Below are 18,099 nucleotides of genomic sequence, written 5' to 3' on the forward strand. Positions count from 1 at the left end.
CAATCACTCATAGCCAAGTAAGATTGTCTTCCATGAATATGGTCTTAACAATGTGTCCGTAGGTGACTGTAGAGGTCAATTCTGGATCCACACATCCTTCCACAGTGGGGACATAGGTTTCCGGGTAGGAGCTGATCACGGTGAGGATTTGCCAAACGTGCCTTCCTCTTATCACGTTTCTCCCTTTCATCCTGAGTTCGTGCTTCTCCAAAGTCCATGACGCCTTTGGTCAAGGCAATTCTCCAATTGGAGTGCTTGCCTTTTTTAGGGCACTGCCAACAGAAGCAGTAAGTAAATCCTATTGGGGAAGCATTCCTAGCATAGGCAGAAATTTGTCTTGCAGCTCTCCTAGGAGACTTTCATAAAGGATCTTCATTAGTCCAGATATTTGAGTTTTACAGGTGTGAGTGGTTACTTTGACTTCCTAGCTCCATGCATACCAAATTACCGTACTTCTTTCATATTCCCAACAGATGTTTGCTTCAGTGGTTTTCAGGATAGCATGTGCTGACAAGTAGTCACAGGTCTGTCTTTGTCTGTCTGTCTATGCAGATATCTATCTTGTCTATCTCAGTGTCCCAGTAAAAGCAGTGAGGGGTAACTTTGCCCTATTTCAGAGACAGGGAATTGAATTTCAGAGGGCTTGATCATGCGAGACAATTGAGCCCATTAGCCATGATCCTGCCGTGTCCTTAAACACATACTTAATTAAGTCCCTTTGATGGGATCTCTTTGTTATTAGATTATTTAAATGCAATACATTTATTCTCATTTAAAGTTAATCTAAAAGCAATGTAATCCAGATGCAGCCTATTTTAACCAAGGTTGTCTCGCTTAAATACAGCAGCCAATTCGTGAGGTTGGGTTAAGCAGTTTTAGCTGATTGCAGAGTAACCATTAGAATGATTAGGATATATATGAACGTGTGATGTTTGTGTGTGTGTATTTTAATATAATATGATGGAAACCCACACATTGAGCTTTTCGGGTTTCAAGAAAGCCACCTGTTTGATTTGCTTGGTTCATGTTGTTCAGAGAAGTAGGCAAGGGAGACAGAAAGAAGCAAAAGCAACTCTGAAGAGGATTGACGTCTTCTTACTATACAGCCTAAAGCTGCAAACCTGACTATAAATGCTTAGAAGTAACTAGTGTTGAACTCGATGACTCTTGCTTCTGAGTCAGGTTGGGGCTATATCATGACATTTTGATTATAGTCCTTGTATTTTGTAGTAACTTGGGACCTGTGTTCAAAATTAGCCAGGTGCTAGGCACATTTTGCACCTGGCTTTCAACCATTTGCGACCAAGTGACGATGTCGGGGCATCAGCATGGTGCCTGACATCTCCACCGTTTTAGGATTGTTGGATCTGGACTGTTTCACACACATATGACACATCCTGTAGAATTCTGTCAGTTACATTTTATCTGCACAATCAGAATGAATTTCAGGAACCAAAAAGTTTTTTTCTGTGCAGCCTGAGTAGGAGCAGGAGTCATCATTAAGAAAAAGAGGTTGGAATAGGCCAATAGATAGATAGATAGATGATAGATATCTATATCTATATCTATATCTATATCTATATCTATATCTATATCTATATCTATATCTATATCTATATCTATATATCTATTTCTATATCTATATCTATATCTATATCTATATCTATATCTATATCTATATCTATATCTATATCTATATCTATATCTAATCTATATCTATATATATATGGACTGTCCCTGGATCAAGTGACTTTTCTTCTTTTAAGTTCTCAAAGCTCTTAACCCAGGCTACCTCAACCTCGGCCCTCCAGATGTTTTGAAACTACAAGTCCCATCATCCTTTACCACTGGTCCTGCTAGCTAGGGATCATGGGAGTTGTAGGCCAAAAACATCTGGAGGGCCGAGGTTGAGGAAGCCTGTCTTAAAGACCTAAGCTCAAGGTTGTCATCTGAACTAGCCAGATGCTTAGCTAGGAATTGACCACAGTCTGTCCATCATTTAAAAAATAAGTATTGAGATCTGTCTTACCTAAAGATGGCAACTAGACATTCCATTTTGGCAACTGCAACCTTGGTTTAAGGAGCTATTTGGGGTGCATCTTATATATCTGAGTTTCTAATGCTGCTTGGGACTTATTTTTCATAGCTGTTCTTGTGTATCTCCTTAGCCCTTGATAGTTCCCCAGATCATTCCAGCCCATGTATATATGTATATGTGCATGTCTGAACTTGTATTTGCACATTTGCTTTACGCTCATCACCAAGGGCCTTTCCAGTTGTACCACTTATAGTGCTATAGCTGCTGGGGTGGGTTGGGGAGGGTTTTCCATATTTTTCTGCATGTTTCCACATTGCATCATTATCACCCCATCACTGAAGTGCCTTATCAGGGTCTGAACCAAGTGCTGTGGCCAGTGCAATGTCTCAGTGTGGATGGGCACAGCTTCCCTCATCCCCATCCCCATTTTATGCCTTTGTCTGGTCAACAGATCAGTAGATTTGGACAGATTATGCTCCTGTTTCAGCTCCAAGATCCTGTTCTAGCTCTGGGTTTGTGTACGGCCACCCATATCCTTGACCTAGTTCCAAGTCAAAGTTTGCTCGAGTGAAGGGACTGCTTGTGTACTCAGGCCCCAGAGCTGAGCAAAACATTAACAAACCTTTCATAAATATGCAGTGCAACTTTGAGGAGGAGGCAAGTTATAGTTGTAGCAAAAATTGCTTGCCTAGTGACACCGCTTAGCATTAATTTGTATTTCTGTCCATTGTGTTCCCTTACGGCAGGCAGCAGCAATGGTCACTCTGTGATCAAGGAGTAACTGAGGAGTTGAGCTTCAATTTCTCCATTATTATGCCGTAGGGTAACTAAAATCCTTCTTTATCTGGGATAATATGTAATCTCTTTGGAAGCCACCTTACATTACAGATGTAATGAGTGAGTCACATGGAGGAGGAGCCTTTTTCTCAATCAACCCTGGTGTAAATCCAAAGTAGCAATTGCCGTCTCAAGATAGCTCATTTGTATTGGTACTAGTAAGAGAATACAGCGGCCCTGAGCAGTCAATAGGTGTACCAGCACTTGAAAGAAAGAAGGAATAATCAGTATTCTCAGCCGACTCTTCTGTGATCTGAGCAAGAGGACAAATGAAGAGCAATTTTTTAATGTTTCCTGAGGTTTTGCGAGTGTCTGAAAGGGGGATGGTATTTGGAGTACTTATAGGATTAAGACAGTGTTTCTATTAACTGCCGGCTTCTTGAGTGGAACTCCACGGTCGCATTTATGTGACAGACCCGAGTGGGGAGTCAAATCCGTAATTCTCCAAATGGTGGAGCAGATGGGTCCAGGGCTCTTTGTGCATGGGTCAACAGGCTACCAGCAGTGGTTCTCGAAGGCGACTCGGAATCATAGCAAGCTAATGAGCGACTGACTTTTGGGTCAGGGAGTGTGACAGACAGATGGGTAAACACGCTGTGTTTATCGATGACTCCCTCCTTCACACTGAGCTGGGAAGAACAAACTCTTCAGTTGCCTGAATAGATGCTGCACACAGCCTCAACAAGAATGCCAGCCAGCATTTCAGAGATCTGACTAGTAAAAACTAGTGATGTGTTGAAGGGATCTCCCGCATTTTTCTCCACCAGTTTAAAAACTGTGAAAGGGGAGAAGACAATTCGGAGACATTATCACGGGTGGGGTACACAGCTGTTGCTGTCTTCAAGGGAGTTAAGAGGTACTTGTGAACGCCCTTCCTTTCTCATTACCACGAATGCTTCCCACCTCTGCACTCTTCTAGTTTTTCCTCCTATTCCCATCTTTCAAACATGCATCAATTTCGTTGGCATCATTTGTTTATTGTGTGCTTCATTTTCTCTTTGTCCATGGGGGACAGAAACATGCTTTGTGGGGTTGAGGTGGTGGTAAAACAATGCCATCAGATATGAATATTCTTAAAATGAATAAGACAGGAGTGCCTGGCGTGCTCTGGGCCATGGGGTCACGAAGAGTCGGACACGACTAAACGACTAAACAACAACAACAAAATGAATAATATGGGCAATCATGCTGGGCTCTCCAACACTGTGCCTTTGGGCTCAAAACCATCTTATTTAGGTTTTTGCCTTGGTTTAGGGAAGTATTTTGGGAGGTGTCTGCTGCCTTTTTGACTAGGTATTACAGTGGTACCTCGGGTTACAGACGCTTCAAGTTACAGACACTTCAGGTTACAGACTCCACTAACCCAGAAATAGTACCGCAGCTTAAGAACTTTGCTTCAGGATGAGAACAGAAATCGTGCTCTGGCAGCGGGAGGCCCCATTAGCTAAAGTGGTACCTCAGGTTAAGAACAGTTTCAGGTTAAGAATGGACCGCCAGAACGAATTAAGTTCTTAACCCGGGGTACCACTGTATTTGGGGAGGGCATTAGGTTGTTTGTGTGGTTGTACTGGAAAAGTCAAGTACATGCCATTGAGTATTGCCTATTCCTGCCTTCCCTGACCTGATGTACTCCAGAAGTTTGGACTACAACTCCCATCAGCCCCAGCCATCATCATCAATGCTCAGGGGATGATGAAAACATCTGGAGAGAACCAGCTTGCAGAAGGCTGGCTTACACCAACAATAGCTCTGTCTCCTGGTTTTCAGACAGGGCTTCCCTGTTCTCTCTGGAGATGATAGGGACTGAACTTATGACTTCTTAAATGCAAGGCATCTGTTCTGCCACTCTACTTGAATCCTCCCTTTTCTGTGCAATGGAACTGTTTCCAGACACTACCTGTATGTTTTCAACTATATCTCCTGAATTATGAGCGGACGAGATATTTTCCCTTGTTCAAAGGTATATAGTGAAAGTTTGAGCAGCCATGTTGTTTGTCTGGGGCAGTTATAGAACCTGTCAGTGTTGGATTTACATATAACCTAAACAAGCTATACAAGCTATAGCTTAGGGCCCCATCCTCTTGGGGCCCCCCAAAAAAAATTAAGGGAAAAAAACCTGGATGTACATTTTCAATTGTATTTCAGTTCAACAATTACTTGGATAAAATAGTTTGTTATGTGCAAATGGCTTTAGATACTTATTAGGTTCAACACAAAAAGGCAATAATTTGTTGTTGACAAAGTACAGCTGAATATATAAAGCACTCCATTACCTTCAGTAGCTTAGGGCCTCATCAAACCTAAATCTGGCCCTGGAACCTATAGATTAGTATACGCAGTGAACCTCCGCAAAATGTATGTGACGTATGTTTTATGCCGCATAAAACTACCCTAAAACATGTTCCATACCAGCAACTGGCTATTGAACTGCTTGTTTAGGATTCGCGAGCCTAGTGAAATGCAAGCAAACGTTGCCTTGCCATTCATCATCCATCACTCAGTGCATCACCATTTTGGAGGCTGGGTTTCTTTTTTCCTGTGGCCTCCTTCCTTTGCAGTTAGCAGAGCAGTGAAACAGTTTAACTGGTGCTCAGTGCCAGTGACCCGTTAGAGGAGAGATTGCTCTGAACAGCCCAGAGAAGCTTCACCTACCCTGAGGCAAACCTTCTGTTCTGGGGGAAGCACTGCCAAATATTTGGTTTGGATAATGAACCTGCAGATGCCGCTTTTGTGGTTGCCATGCTTGGTGGGGCAGTGCTGGTAGGTGAGGGAGATGAGGAGTAATGTGGATTTTGTATCGTGCTGATAAATCCTTAGCACATAGCCTGCCTCATCAGTTTAACTTTAATAGGAGAGACTAGCTAGGTGCTGCTGGGAGAGGAACCCCCAGGGATAATGCAACCATTTGGTGGTGCTAAAGGAAACTGAAGGTGCTTCCTTTTAGAGGGAAGGAAAAAAAGGAAGGCCATCTTGCTCCTTGTGCCACTGTTGTTATATTTAATTGATATTGCACCATCAGTGCACATGATGCTTTACAACACTGATGGGAAACTTGTGGTTGTCCAGGTGTTTTTGAACACCAGCTCCCATCAACCCCAGCCTGCATTGCCTATTGCCACGGATAATGGGAGTTGTAGTCAAGTAACATATTGGAGGGCCTCAGGTGGGAGAAAATGTCACTGTCTTGCTTTCTTTGTATTAGGTTGCTGTTAAGAGAGTAGGAGCAGGAGCGATAAACCTGCTGTCAATAAGTTCTTCCACCTGTATTTTATTTTCGATCCACCCTGCCATTTGTGTCTGTATCTTGAGGGTCTCCCCCCTTACAAATCAGCCTTTTATTGGGGAGCGCTGCTGTCACTCAGATACTGCAAATTGCCTTTGATGCAAAAATATCCCTGCGGCTAATTAGAAGTAGCCAATTTAGTACTGTACTTCCATTCTCCTTTTGTTGGAAAGAAACCTGCAGACATTGCTAATTGAAAGTACATGGACAGGAGCCAAGTGCAGTCTCCCCCTTCCATGCAAGAGGATGTATGAGTATTTTCATTAGACAATAACTCAAAAATAATTTGTCCTTTTTTTCTTTTTCTCTTTTATAGCTGACATATTTTTTGGGAAATATTTCCTTGGTGGATCCCAGCAATTTGGTTTTCAACTACAAAACACTCTTGATTCCCCTTTTTGATAGCCAGTTACAAGTTAATTGTTTCACCCATGCGTTTTTTTTAAAACTGTTAAGATATTTTGAAACATTATCATTTTCAACAACACTGCCATGATTGTGCAAGGTAAAATATACCAGAAAGAATTCAACAGGATGTGTTGCTAGTGTGTGAAAACAGTTGAGATTCAAGGATCCCAAGGCATGCACCTCCAGATGGTGGAGACATCAGGGGCCATCTTGGTGCCCGGCCATCTTCACTTGGTCGCAAGTGGCCGATAAAAGGTAAAGGTAAAGGGACCCCTGACCATTAGGTCCAGTAGTGGCCGACTCTCGGGTTGTGGCGCTCATCTCGCTTTATTAGCCAAGGGGGCCAGCGTACAGCTTCCGGGTCATGTGGCCAGCATGACTAAGCCGCTTCTGGCAAACCAGAGCAGCGCACGGAAACACCATTTACCTTCCTGCCTATTTATCTACTTGCACTTTGTGCTTTCGAACTGCTAGGTTGGCAGGAGCAGGGACCGAGCAACGGGAGCTCACCCCATCGTGGGGATTTGAACCTCCAACCTTCTGATCAGCAGGCCTTAGGCTCTGTGATTTAACCCACAGCGCCACCCACGTATAGCCAGGTGCAAAATGTGCCTGATAAATTTTGCACTGTGCTTACAAGCACTTCGCTTCCTCACAAAGGACACCTACCTGTTCACAAAGGCTCTCATATTGACATGCAGATAAGGTTACCAGCTTTGTTTCTTTTCCTTTCTTTTTGCAATACTCCTTAGCACATGACTCTTTCCTCAACAGTTCACTTCCCTTTAGTGGTGGTGGGGACTTCACTTGCTACATTTATCTTTGTCAATCAGCTGCTAAAGGTACAGGAGCCCCACATTCCTCTTGGTCAGCCAACTATTAAAGGTACAGTGGTACCTCGGGTTACATACGCTTCAGGTTACAGACTCCGCTAACCCAGAAATAGTACCTCGAGTTAAGAATTTTGCATCAGGGTGAGAACAGAAATCGCACGGTGGCGGTGCGGTGGCAGCTGAAGGCCCCATTAGCTAAAGTTAAGGTTAAGAACAGTTTCAGGTTAAGAATGGACCTCCAGAACGAATTAAGTTCTTAACCTGAGGTAAGGGGGGGAGGCATAGCAAACTTAGCTCCTTTCGAAATTCAGCTTGTAGTGCCTTGAACTGTTTTACTCTGGTCTTTCAGAGGTTCCTGAAGTTAAGATCAGATAATATTTGCAGTGGCTCAGTTCTGTTTCCCCCCAGGAACACCAACCACTGTGTTGCTAGGCATAGTCAGCCCTACTCTCAGAATAGTAACATTAGACTGTCTTAGTTTGGTGAGGTGCTCCAGCTCTCTAAATAAGGGAATTCAGGTTGATAATGCAACGGCAGCGAATTCATTAGCATGAGCTAGCTCCCATCTTGCCTAATTTACCCTGCGTATGCCTCCTGAAAGCCCTTGAAGCAGAGAGCAAGGGGTGGAGGTTACCGTCGACACTCTCCTGGGAAAAGAGGCAGAGATGTGGAATTTGTACGACGTTGTGAATGGAAAATTAACTACAAAGGCAGTTAAGGAAGGAGAACCACGAAGCAAACTTCTTGCTCTGAAAAGCTTTTATTTCCTCCGGGAATAAGAGTAGGAGGAGAGATGGTGGTTACAAAGTCAAAGAGCAAAACAACAAAAGCATCTTCTAATAAGCAGAGATGTGCTGGAGGTTACTGCCCACATGGAGAATTTATTTGAAGCTGTGGGCCAGAATTAAGCATTAAGACTCACACTCATAATAGTTTAAGGTTGACATGTGCCCTACTTACAAAAGTCAGCCCTTTGTCTGAAGCCATTCCCTGCCCAAGTCCAATCTAGAGCCATAAATGCACCATAGATATAGAGGTAAAGTAAAAAAAAAAGGTAAAGGACCCCTGGACAGAAGGTCAGTGGTTTGAATTCCCGCGCTGGGGTGAGCTCCCGTTGTTCTGTCCCAGCTCCTGCCAACCTAGCAGTTTGAAAGCACGCCAGCGCAAGTAGATAAATAGGTACCACTGTGACAGGAAGGTAAACGGCGTTTCCGTGCTCTCTGGTTTCCATCACAGTGTCCCATTGCTCCAGAAGCAGTTTAGGCATGCTGGCCACATGACCCGGAAAGCTGTCTGTGGACAAAAACCAGCTCCCTCGGCCTGAACGCGAGATGAGCACCACAACCTTTGACTGGACTTAACAGTCCAGGGGTCCTTTACCTTATTCAAAGGCAGATTCATTTGTGCCTATCTGAAACCCTTGGTGCTTCTACATCTGTTTTCTGACCCGCTCATAATGCGCATAAACCTTTTGACAACAGTCAGTGACCAGTCTCCAGCCTTTTAAGTGATCCAGGTTTTTCTTTTTCGTCAGCCTTGAACAACTCTGGACGCTCTGGCCTCGAGGGCTGTGGTAAGAAATGGCTTTGGGGAACAACACACAGCGAAGTTACTCCATCATCCCATGCTTCATCTTCGTCGAGGTGAGTGCAGCTTTGGGACTTCTGGGTCTGGTGGGATGATAAATGTTAATGTCATCGTGCTGGCTTAGACCTGGAGAGAAAATGCATTACATTTGTTGATGGGACAGTGATCCCGAACACATTGACTTGTATGGATAGCTCAGTTGGTTAGAGCACGGTGCTGATAATGCCAAGGTTGCAGGTTCGATCCCCGTATGGGACCGCTGCATATTCCTGAAGGGGGTTAGACTAGATGATCCTCAGGGTCCCTTCCAGCTCCTATGACCTATTATCTAGGCATAGAGTCAGCCTGCAGGAGTGTATTGATTTGCTGGTTTTGACAGGGCTTAAGATGGCTAGGTCTATGAAAACATGATTATACTGTTTCCATTTTTGTGGCAGGTCAAATTTATATTTTGAGTTACAAACCCTCGTGCGTACGATTTAAAAAAAAATACAATTGGTTCAAACTTGATTTTATCTCTTTGTCTGAAACTACCTAAACAGAGGAGGTTACGTGGTATAGAAGGTGGAGATTATTATGGAGGGTTAGACAGAGTGCTCTGATTGTCTGCAAGAGGAGATAATGATGATGATGATGATAAACTTTATTTGTATCCTGCCCTCCCTGGCCAAGGCCGGGCTCAGAGCGGCTAATATCATAAAAACAACACAATATGCATAAAAACAGACATTAATTAATTCAAATACATCTTAAAATTAATTCTTAAAATTAATTCAGACAAAATTAATTCAGAGATGCATCTGATTCCGTGTCTGTGCTGAAGAGCAACGCAAATAATAATAATAATAATAATAATAATAATAATAATAATAATAATAATAATAATAATCCTCCTCCACATGGAAAACCAGCATGTCGGAGAAAGAGCCTTCTTAACTTTGCCTTTTCCCTGACACATTATTTTTGTGTGTGTGGATAATTTCCTTTCATGCAGAAACATTTGACGGTGCCATCCCCCTTGTTCCAAATCCAAAGTGATACAGTCTAGGAATGAATTTGTTTCTTTATCTGCTGTTTGTGTGAACTGTGCCTCAGTCTCCAAGGAAACCCTGAGGGTGTTTTTTCCTTCCTTTCACAAATCTAGGCAACAGGCAAGGGAATAATTCAATCTATCATTCCTTCACCCAATCAATATTTTTGTAGGGAGCAAAAGAGTTACACCATGTCTCTGAAGTAAGATCTTTTAATTTATAGCCAGCCACAACTATCTCTGAAGACTTCTTTCTCTTTTTTGGCCCTCTAATGTGTGAATGATGAGTCTGTCTGAAAGTGCAGGTGAGAGAGCTATAAATTGGCCTTTCTGTAGTCAAGGCTGACATGAACATAAAAATAAATCAAGGAACAGCATTTGGGGGAAACGTGAGCATGGTTTGCTGTTCCAAATATCCTTCTGCTCGCTACAAATAAAGCCAGCATTCACAGTTGATTTAAGGAGCAGAATGAAAGTGTGTGGCTTCTTTAAGCAAGTATGTACACACACACACACACACACACACACACGTGATGTCTACTAGTTGTCTTGTTTACAGATTCTCTTAAAAACACATTTCTACAATTTTGTTAAAGTTACATCCATGGTAACACCAGAAGCCACCTTATACCAGGTCAATGTGCTTCCAAACTGTTACTGCTTTATGAGAGGGATTGTGCGGTTAAATTGTGCTAAATTGCTCTGTGGCTCTAGCACATTAAATCCATTAAAAAAAATATTTGGAGTTTTTGTGGTTTAGAAGTGACGGGGAATGAACTGAAAGGTATGGGGTGAGTGAATGGTTAGCAGGAAGGCATGTAAAGCACTCTACAAGTGAATCAGGACGAATGCAGGATGAACGGTTATGGTCATATAGCTATCCTGCAAACATATCAGCACAAATCCTCAGTAAAGACCAAATATAACCTCACATCCATAAGCTTTCTGCAAGCTCAATGAACTGGTTGTCTGGAGGAACCCTTAGAACAGTGATGCAGTACTGTTCACATACGCATGATTGCCAGCAACTCTCTAGGGTTTTGGGGAGGGTCTTTAACCCTACTTAGAGACACCAGGGTTTGAACCTGGGACCTTTTCGCATGCAAAGCCTGCACTGTACCACTGAGCTACAGTCATTATTTCCCTGTTTCTCTCTGCAAGGTTGTTGTTAATAAGCAGCCGAAGGTTGATCTATGAAAAGAGCAGTTAGCTGCCCACCACATGATAGAAATGTATACTGGAAGTCTGACCATAAAGATGAGCTCTTGTTGAGAGCCAGCCCCAACTTCACTTCCCTGTTTTCAGCTAATTTTGCCATTTTTGTTTGCACTTTGGCACCTTCGTCTGGGCAACTTGCCATTTGGAGCTTGAGGGTTTTAAGCATGACATTAGGTGAGAGGACTGGGCATGAGGATTGGGTTGGTCTGCCCACTGCTGCTGTGTCAAGGCTTCAGCGAATCCTCTCTCTCTCATGGTGGGATGTCAAGAAGCAGAAAAACCAGAAGAGTTCTTACCAAGTACCGTATTTTTCGCTCTATAATATGCACTTTTTCCCTCTTAAAAAGTAAGGGGAAATGTGTGTGTGTCTTATGGAGCAAATGCAGGCTGCGTGGCTATCCCAGAAGCCAGAACAGTGAGAGGGAGCGCTGTGCTGCGCTCCCTCTTGCTGTTCTAGCTTCTGGCTTAGCCGCGCAAAGCCTCCGCAGGGCACGGGGAGCCTTCATCCTCCAAAAACTACGTGCGTCTTATGGTCAAGTGTGTCTTATGGAGCGAAAATACGGTAGCTTATTCAGTATTCACAGAGAGAGACGAAGGAATGTGGCCTCTCGTAGATAATGGCGTTGCTCCAAGTAAAGTCCCACCCCCTTACCCCTTATTCTATGTCACTCCTGTGCCGGCTGATGTGTGCTTTCTGCCTCTGAGCTTTCTGTTCTATTACCCTCAAGGCGGGGACGCGGGTGGCGCTGTGGGTAAAACCTCAGCGCCTAGGGCTTGCCGATCGCATGGTCGGCGGTTCGAATCCCCGCGGTGAGTTGAGCTCCCGTCTTTTGGCCCCAGCTCCTGCCCACCTAGCAGTTCAAAAGCACCCCTAAAAGTGCAAGTAGATAAATAGGTACCGCTTTCTAGCGGGAAGGTAAACGGCGTTTCCGTGTGCTGCGCTGGTGCCGGCTCGCCAGAGCAGCTTCGTCACGCTGGCCACGTGACCCGGAAGTGTCTCCGGACAGCGCTGGCCCCCGGCCTCTTAAGTGAGATGGGCACACAACCCTAGAGTCGGACACGACTGGCCCGTACGGGCAGGGGTACCTTTACCTTACCCTCAAGGCACGCCTGGTTCTGGGAGAGGGGGGTTCAGGAATGCTTTCAAGAGACACTGAGCCTGTTAGCTGTCTCTCCCCGGTGCTTCTTTTTTCTGCTGCTCCCCCAATATTTCCCAGCTTCTCCCCTCTGCAGCCTCCCCTCTCACCTTCTGCAAACCACCGTTCTAAATCTATACTGTCCTCCTCTTCTTGGAAAGGTACAGAAAGGGGGGGCAGTTCCCACCATTCCTCCTCAGTCCAGCCCCTGACATGCTGTCATGATCACCTACTGCGTGTTGCCTTTTCCTTATTGCTATCTAGAGTGATAGGATGTGCAGGGCATTCTCTCTCTCTCTCTCTCCCACGTAAAAGGCCAAAAAACCTTACCTTCTCCTCTGAACCTACCCATGCCCATACCAGTAAGCGGTTCAGGAGGAAGAGGTGGGCAGAATCGCAGAAGTGCTCATTGACCCCTGGGACAGGATTACATAAATTGGGCTCCAATCTGAAAATGAAACAAATATGCAGCCGCATGACAATACACTTAAAATATTAAAATATGGCAGTATTACTAAGAGTAAATAATAATAATAACGCCTTTCTGTCTCCAGTAATATGACAAGTTTTACATCCCAAGATCATTCGCATCTCACTTTCAGTTCCTGGGTTACATATTATTACATATTCTGACCTGGAGCTATGTACTGTAAGAACTTGTGATGTACTACTGGCTTTAACAAATTCCTTTTTACGTCTGGATTGTGAACTTTTCAGTAATAGAGAGGATGACTGAGACATATAATCTATAACAGCAGAAAGGTTAAATCAGTGTTTCGGTCCTTAATTGGAAGAGCTGCTTCCTATTTAAACTGGACAAGAAGGTGAAGCAGAGGCTCATTAAAATAGTTCCCAAGCATTTATCAAACCAGTACCTAAGGAACTCAGAAAATGAAGATTTTTGAAGACACTGCGATCAAATAATTATATTCAGCTGAAAATTGCCTTGTGGGATCGTACCGAAGGTTCATCTAAGCCACAGCCTTCTTTCCAACAATGACCAGACAGAGATCTCTGAAAAGTTCGTGGCATCTGTCAATCAGAGGAATACTGCCGGTCCTGGCTAATTACCACTGCAAAACTTAATGTCTGTGTTCATAAGGTAAAGGGATCCCTGACCATTAGGTCCAGTCGTGGCTGACTCTGGGGTTGCGGCGCTCATCTCGCTCTATAGGCTGAGGGAGCCGGCGTATAGCTTCCAGGTCATGTGGCCAGCATGACTAAGCCGCTTCTGGTAAACCAGAGCAGCACACGGAAATGCCGTTTATCTTCCCGCCGGAGTGGTACCTATTTATCTACTTGCACTTTCGAACTGCTAGGTTGGCAGGAGCAGGGACTGAACTACGGGGATTCGAACAGCCGACCTTCTGATCGGCAAGTCCTAGGCTCTGTGGTTTAACCCACAACGCCACCTGCGTCCTCTGTGTCCATACATAATGTTTAAAGCAGTGGTGAAAAATCTATGATCCTCCAGAAGATGCTGGGCTCCAATTCCCATGAGCCTCAGCCAGCATGGCCAGTGGTCAGGGAAGATGGGGGTTGTGGTTCAGGAACATCTGGAGGGCCACAGGTTCCCCATCCCTGAATTAAACCATGCTTTAGCGATACTTGCACAACACATGCCTCTTCCCACACAGTTGTGAGAAGGACTTCTGCAGCCTTTAGTTTCACATCCACATCATTCTTGCTTGCTTTTACCAGAGATCGTGGTTTAAAACAAACTTGTCAGTTTCAGAGCAAGCCAGCTTTAAACTATGGTTTATGAAACTGGCTTGCTTAACTAACCAGCCAGTTTAATTACCAGCTCTGCATCCCTTGTGGCTACTATTTATAGATGGATAATGTTTACGGTAACACTCACAGATCAGCCTTTTTTTTAAGTGCTAGCCTGGTAACCATACGGTGGCCAGGAATGGAATGCAGGCTAGTCATTGGGCAGGTAGAGGAGGAATAGAGTGCTTTGTTCTCCTCTGTCCATAGTATAGAAACCAGCAGAAAAGTACAGCAGACTGTCACCTCTCTGCCAGCCCTAGACTAGTAAAGCATTTCATGGGCTAGTAACTCTTATGATCTTATTTAGAAGGCTGCCATAGAAAGGCCCGTCATCATTTTTAAAAAGCTATCACTGTATTTGCAGCAATAACAGTAGTTATGCATTTCATGAAAAAGTACTGCTTTTTATTTCTTGGGAACTTAATTAAATTTTGTCACACAAAATTTTACAAATCTCTTATCATAAATCTCCCCTCCACACCACTTTAGGAATATTTCCCCCAGAAACTAACCACCTCCCAATTTCTTAAGCCTTTCTTTGTGGGTACGATGCAAACTTTTGATTAATTTATTTTCCTTTTTTCTGTATTACTTTCAACTTCATGATTCTAAATATATCTTTGATTTATAGAACATCTATAGATAGATATCTCACCCTCAACAATTTTGAAAAGTTAGCTGAAGCCATGCTGATTCTTCCCTCACCAAGACTTGTTCTTCTGTATGCTTCATAAATGGTGTTTTCCTTTTTTTACCTTGTACAGACATTAGTTTGACAGGTCTGGATTTTTGACATTTGTTTAATGGTGTTATATCAGTTGTCTTCCAGTCTTCATGTAAGAGGTGGACTTGACTGATAAGCATTTGTTTGTTTATTTATATACTGCTTTTTGGCCCAAAGGCCTCCAAAGCAGCAAATGGCGTATTAAAACAAAATATACAGTAAAGTATAATTAAATGCAGTCAGTCAATCGAAACAATATAAAATATGTTTGTTAGTTGAAGAATAATGTCACAATTTGGTTCTTTAAGAGGTTTTGTGTGGAATGCTGTCTGGTTTTGGTTAATTGTTCATTTTCATGTGTCCGTTTGTCTGGAGACATTATATCTTTGGCCTCTATACTTGACACAGCTCTTTGCTTATACAGTTGTACCTTGGTTGTCAAATGGAATCCATTCTGGAAGTCCGTTCGACTTCCGAAAATGTTGAAAAACCAAGGCGTGGCTTCTGATTGGCTGCAGGAGCTTCCTGCACTCAATCAGAAGCCATGGAAGCCATGTCGGACATTCGTCTTCCAGAAAACGTTCGCAAACCAGAACACTCACTTCTGGGTTTGCAGCGTTTGGGAGCCAAAACGAACAAGTACCAAGGCGTTCGGCAACCAAGGTACGACTGTACCACAATGGTTCACACCCAATATCAACTCCAAAAGCCAATGAATTTTTTTAATGAATCCATACCCATTTCCAGGTGGAATCCTTTGCAATGGCTTACCAGTTGAGTGCACATAACCTGAAGCAGTTCTGAACTTATTCAGTAATCGTTAGTAGATTCAATTTTACCATAGGAGTGTTCCAGCATCAGTGTACTAGAAATGAGTCTCTATGACCAGACAAATCGCCAAGGCATGTGATTTGTGATGGTACTAATGGGATGTACATATCTTATCATTCTTTCCTCTAATGAAATTAGAAGGCATGGGGCGGGGAAGACTGCCAAGGCTTAAAAGTTAAGCCATGCTGCAGCTCTGCAGTTCAGAATACCTTACCTCATCAGATTGGCTCCTTTTTGAGATAGAGATATTGCCTGGAGAAGAGTATCGCAAGCTGGAAGGAAACTGTTCTTGACAACTCAATTTATAACACACTCGAGAGAAACTAGGAGATTTTGAAGGATAATTAAAACCAGAGTGACATACTGGGAAATGCATCAAAGTATGATGGTGTTGTCAAGCAAAGTGTCTGAAGCAAGCAGTTGCGCAGAATGTGCTGGATTTGAATTGGTCCTTCTGGGATGTTTACCATGCTGCTTCATCAAAGCAAACCTCTCTTAAATGGCTTGGGTTTGTTTTTATTTGGACAGATTGGGTCATCATCAATGTCTGCCCCTTAAATGTCTTCTCAATCAACAGAGCTTCCCTTGGGTAAAGACATTCCCTGGAATGTTCTGCCATAGCATGAATGAACAGCCACCCCTATACATAAAGCCCATTCAAAAGGAAAACTATATACTGGGGAAAGCTTATAGCTTTCTCACTCACATGCTAGCGGTCAGGTGTATTTAGATCTTTTATTTTGGCCATTGGAGTTTGTGGGGAAAGTTGCTGAAAATTTATTTTCAGTCCCTTCCATGGCCATCCTTAATTTGAAAATTGTAAGATGGTTGTACTTCAGGTTACAGACGCTTCAGGTTACACACTCTGCTAACCCAGAAATAGTGCCTTGGGTTAAGAACTTTGCTTCAGGATGAGAACAGAAATTGTGCGGTGGCGGTGCGGCGCCAGTGGGAGGCCCTTTAGCTAAAGTGGTACGTCAGGTGTCAGGGAACTGCCAGCGGCTCAAAGGGGAGAGATAGTAGGGCAGTTGTGTTACAGGGAGCCTCTGAAAATCTTGCAAAGCTATTCCTCTCCCGGCGAGGAGGAAAGCCCCACTTCCAGTGGGGAAGAGGTGCAAGGACCAGAGGATGCTAGGAAGAGCCTTAACACTGAGTCTGAGCAAGCTGGAGAGGCAGGGAGCACGCCCTTGCCATCGCCCATCCTGCCATCTGAGGTGCAGGGAGGGGCGGAAAAGGCTGGGGGTGACGAGACTTTTATGTTGGGGGAGGTACAAAAACAGACCAATCTGCTAGCGATTGAGCCAGACATGAACTTATGACGCTCTTCACTGTAAATAGTTTGCACCAAAATAAAGCCTGTAAAAGACAGGTCGGAGTCTTGCCTGGTTACTCGCGAGCAACCAGAACAGCACCTGACATCAGGTTAAGAACAGTTTCAGGTTAAGAATGGACCTCCAGAATGAATTAAGTTCTTAACCTGAGGTATCACTGTACAGTGGTGCCTCGCAAGACGAATGCCTCGCAAGACGAAAGAGTTTTCCGTTTTTTGAGTCGTTCCGCAAGACGAATTTCCCTATGGGCTTGCTTCGCAAGACGAAACGTCTTGCGAGTTCTTGCGAGTTTGTTTCCTTTTTCTTAAAGCCGCTAAGCCGTTAATAGCCGCTAAGCCGCTAATAGCCGCTAAGCCGCTAATAGCCGTGCTTCGCAAGACAAAAAAAAACGCAAGACGAAGAGACTCGCGGAACGGATTAATTTCGTCTTGCGAGGCACCACTGTATATGTAAAGCCATGGGCTGATCCACTTGCTTTTGTGTCATTCCACCAGTTTTTAATGGCAATGTTTCACCATAAGCTGTGTGTGGATTGCAGGGCAGAGGGGAGGTTGTGAAGCCAAAGCAAACTAGCTCCATTTGTTTTAATGACAGAGTTTCAAGGAGGCGGCTGCCAGAGAAGAATATTTGGCCACAGGGCTCAAACTGGCATGCACAGCAAAGGAATTCAGGCTTAAGCAGCCTGACCTGATTTCAGAGCCAAATGGAAAGGACAATTGCGAAGTTCATTGAATCACAGCTGTAAAGTAGGGTAGACTGCATCATTAAAGCATGCAAAATGCCTTAGATGGTAAAAAACCTTAAATACTGGTGTCAAGTGGCCTTATTCAACTACAAAGGGGTGGGTGGGTTGGGACCTTGCCACGCAATCCTTCTTGGGATTTTGGAAGTGCAAGCCTGCAACAAAAAGTTGCAATGTATCTGCAGCTCTGATCTCATCTTGTCCTCTGGTTGTTTTCTAGCTTCATTTAAAACCATAAAGAAAGCCCTGCTAGATCAGGCAGTGGCTCCATCTCCTCCAGCATTTTGTCTCCAATTACAGCCAGCCAAATGTACCGGGAGGGACGCGG

General features: G+C 43.9%; 1 protein-coding gene across 4 annotated transcripts in view; it reads left to right on the forward strand.

Moving 5' to 3' along the window:
* Positions 1 to 18,099, forward strand: part of PLPPR1 (phospholipid phosphatase related 1) — a 164,113-nt gene that overhangs the window by 104,896 nt on the left and 41,118 nt on the right. For all 4 annotated transcript variants that reach the window (XM_081176863.1, XM_081176864.1, XM_081176861.1 and 1 more), the window contains exon 2: positions 8,934 to 9,042. In XM_081176863.1, coding sequence (XP_081032989.1) covers positions 8,980 to 9,042 — 63 coding nt within the window. In that variant the 5' untranslated portion in view covers positions 8,934 to 8,979. The remainder of the gene's footprint in view (positions 1 to 8,933; positions 9,043 to 18,099) is intronic.

Source organism: Podarcis bocagei, assembly GCF_964188305.1.
Source record: "Podarcis bocagei genome assembly, chromosome: 17".
Taxonomy (NCBI): Eukaryota; Metazoa; Chordata; class Lepidosauria; order Squamata; family Lacertidae; genus Podarcis; species Podarcis bocagei.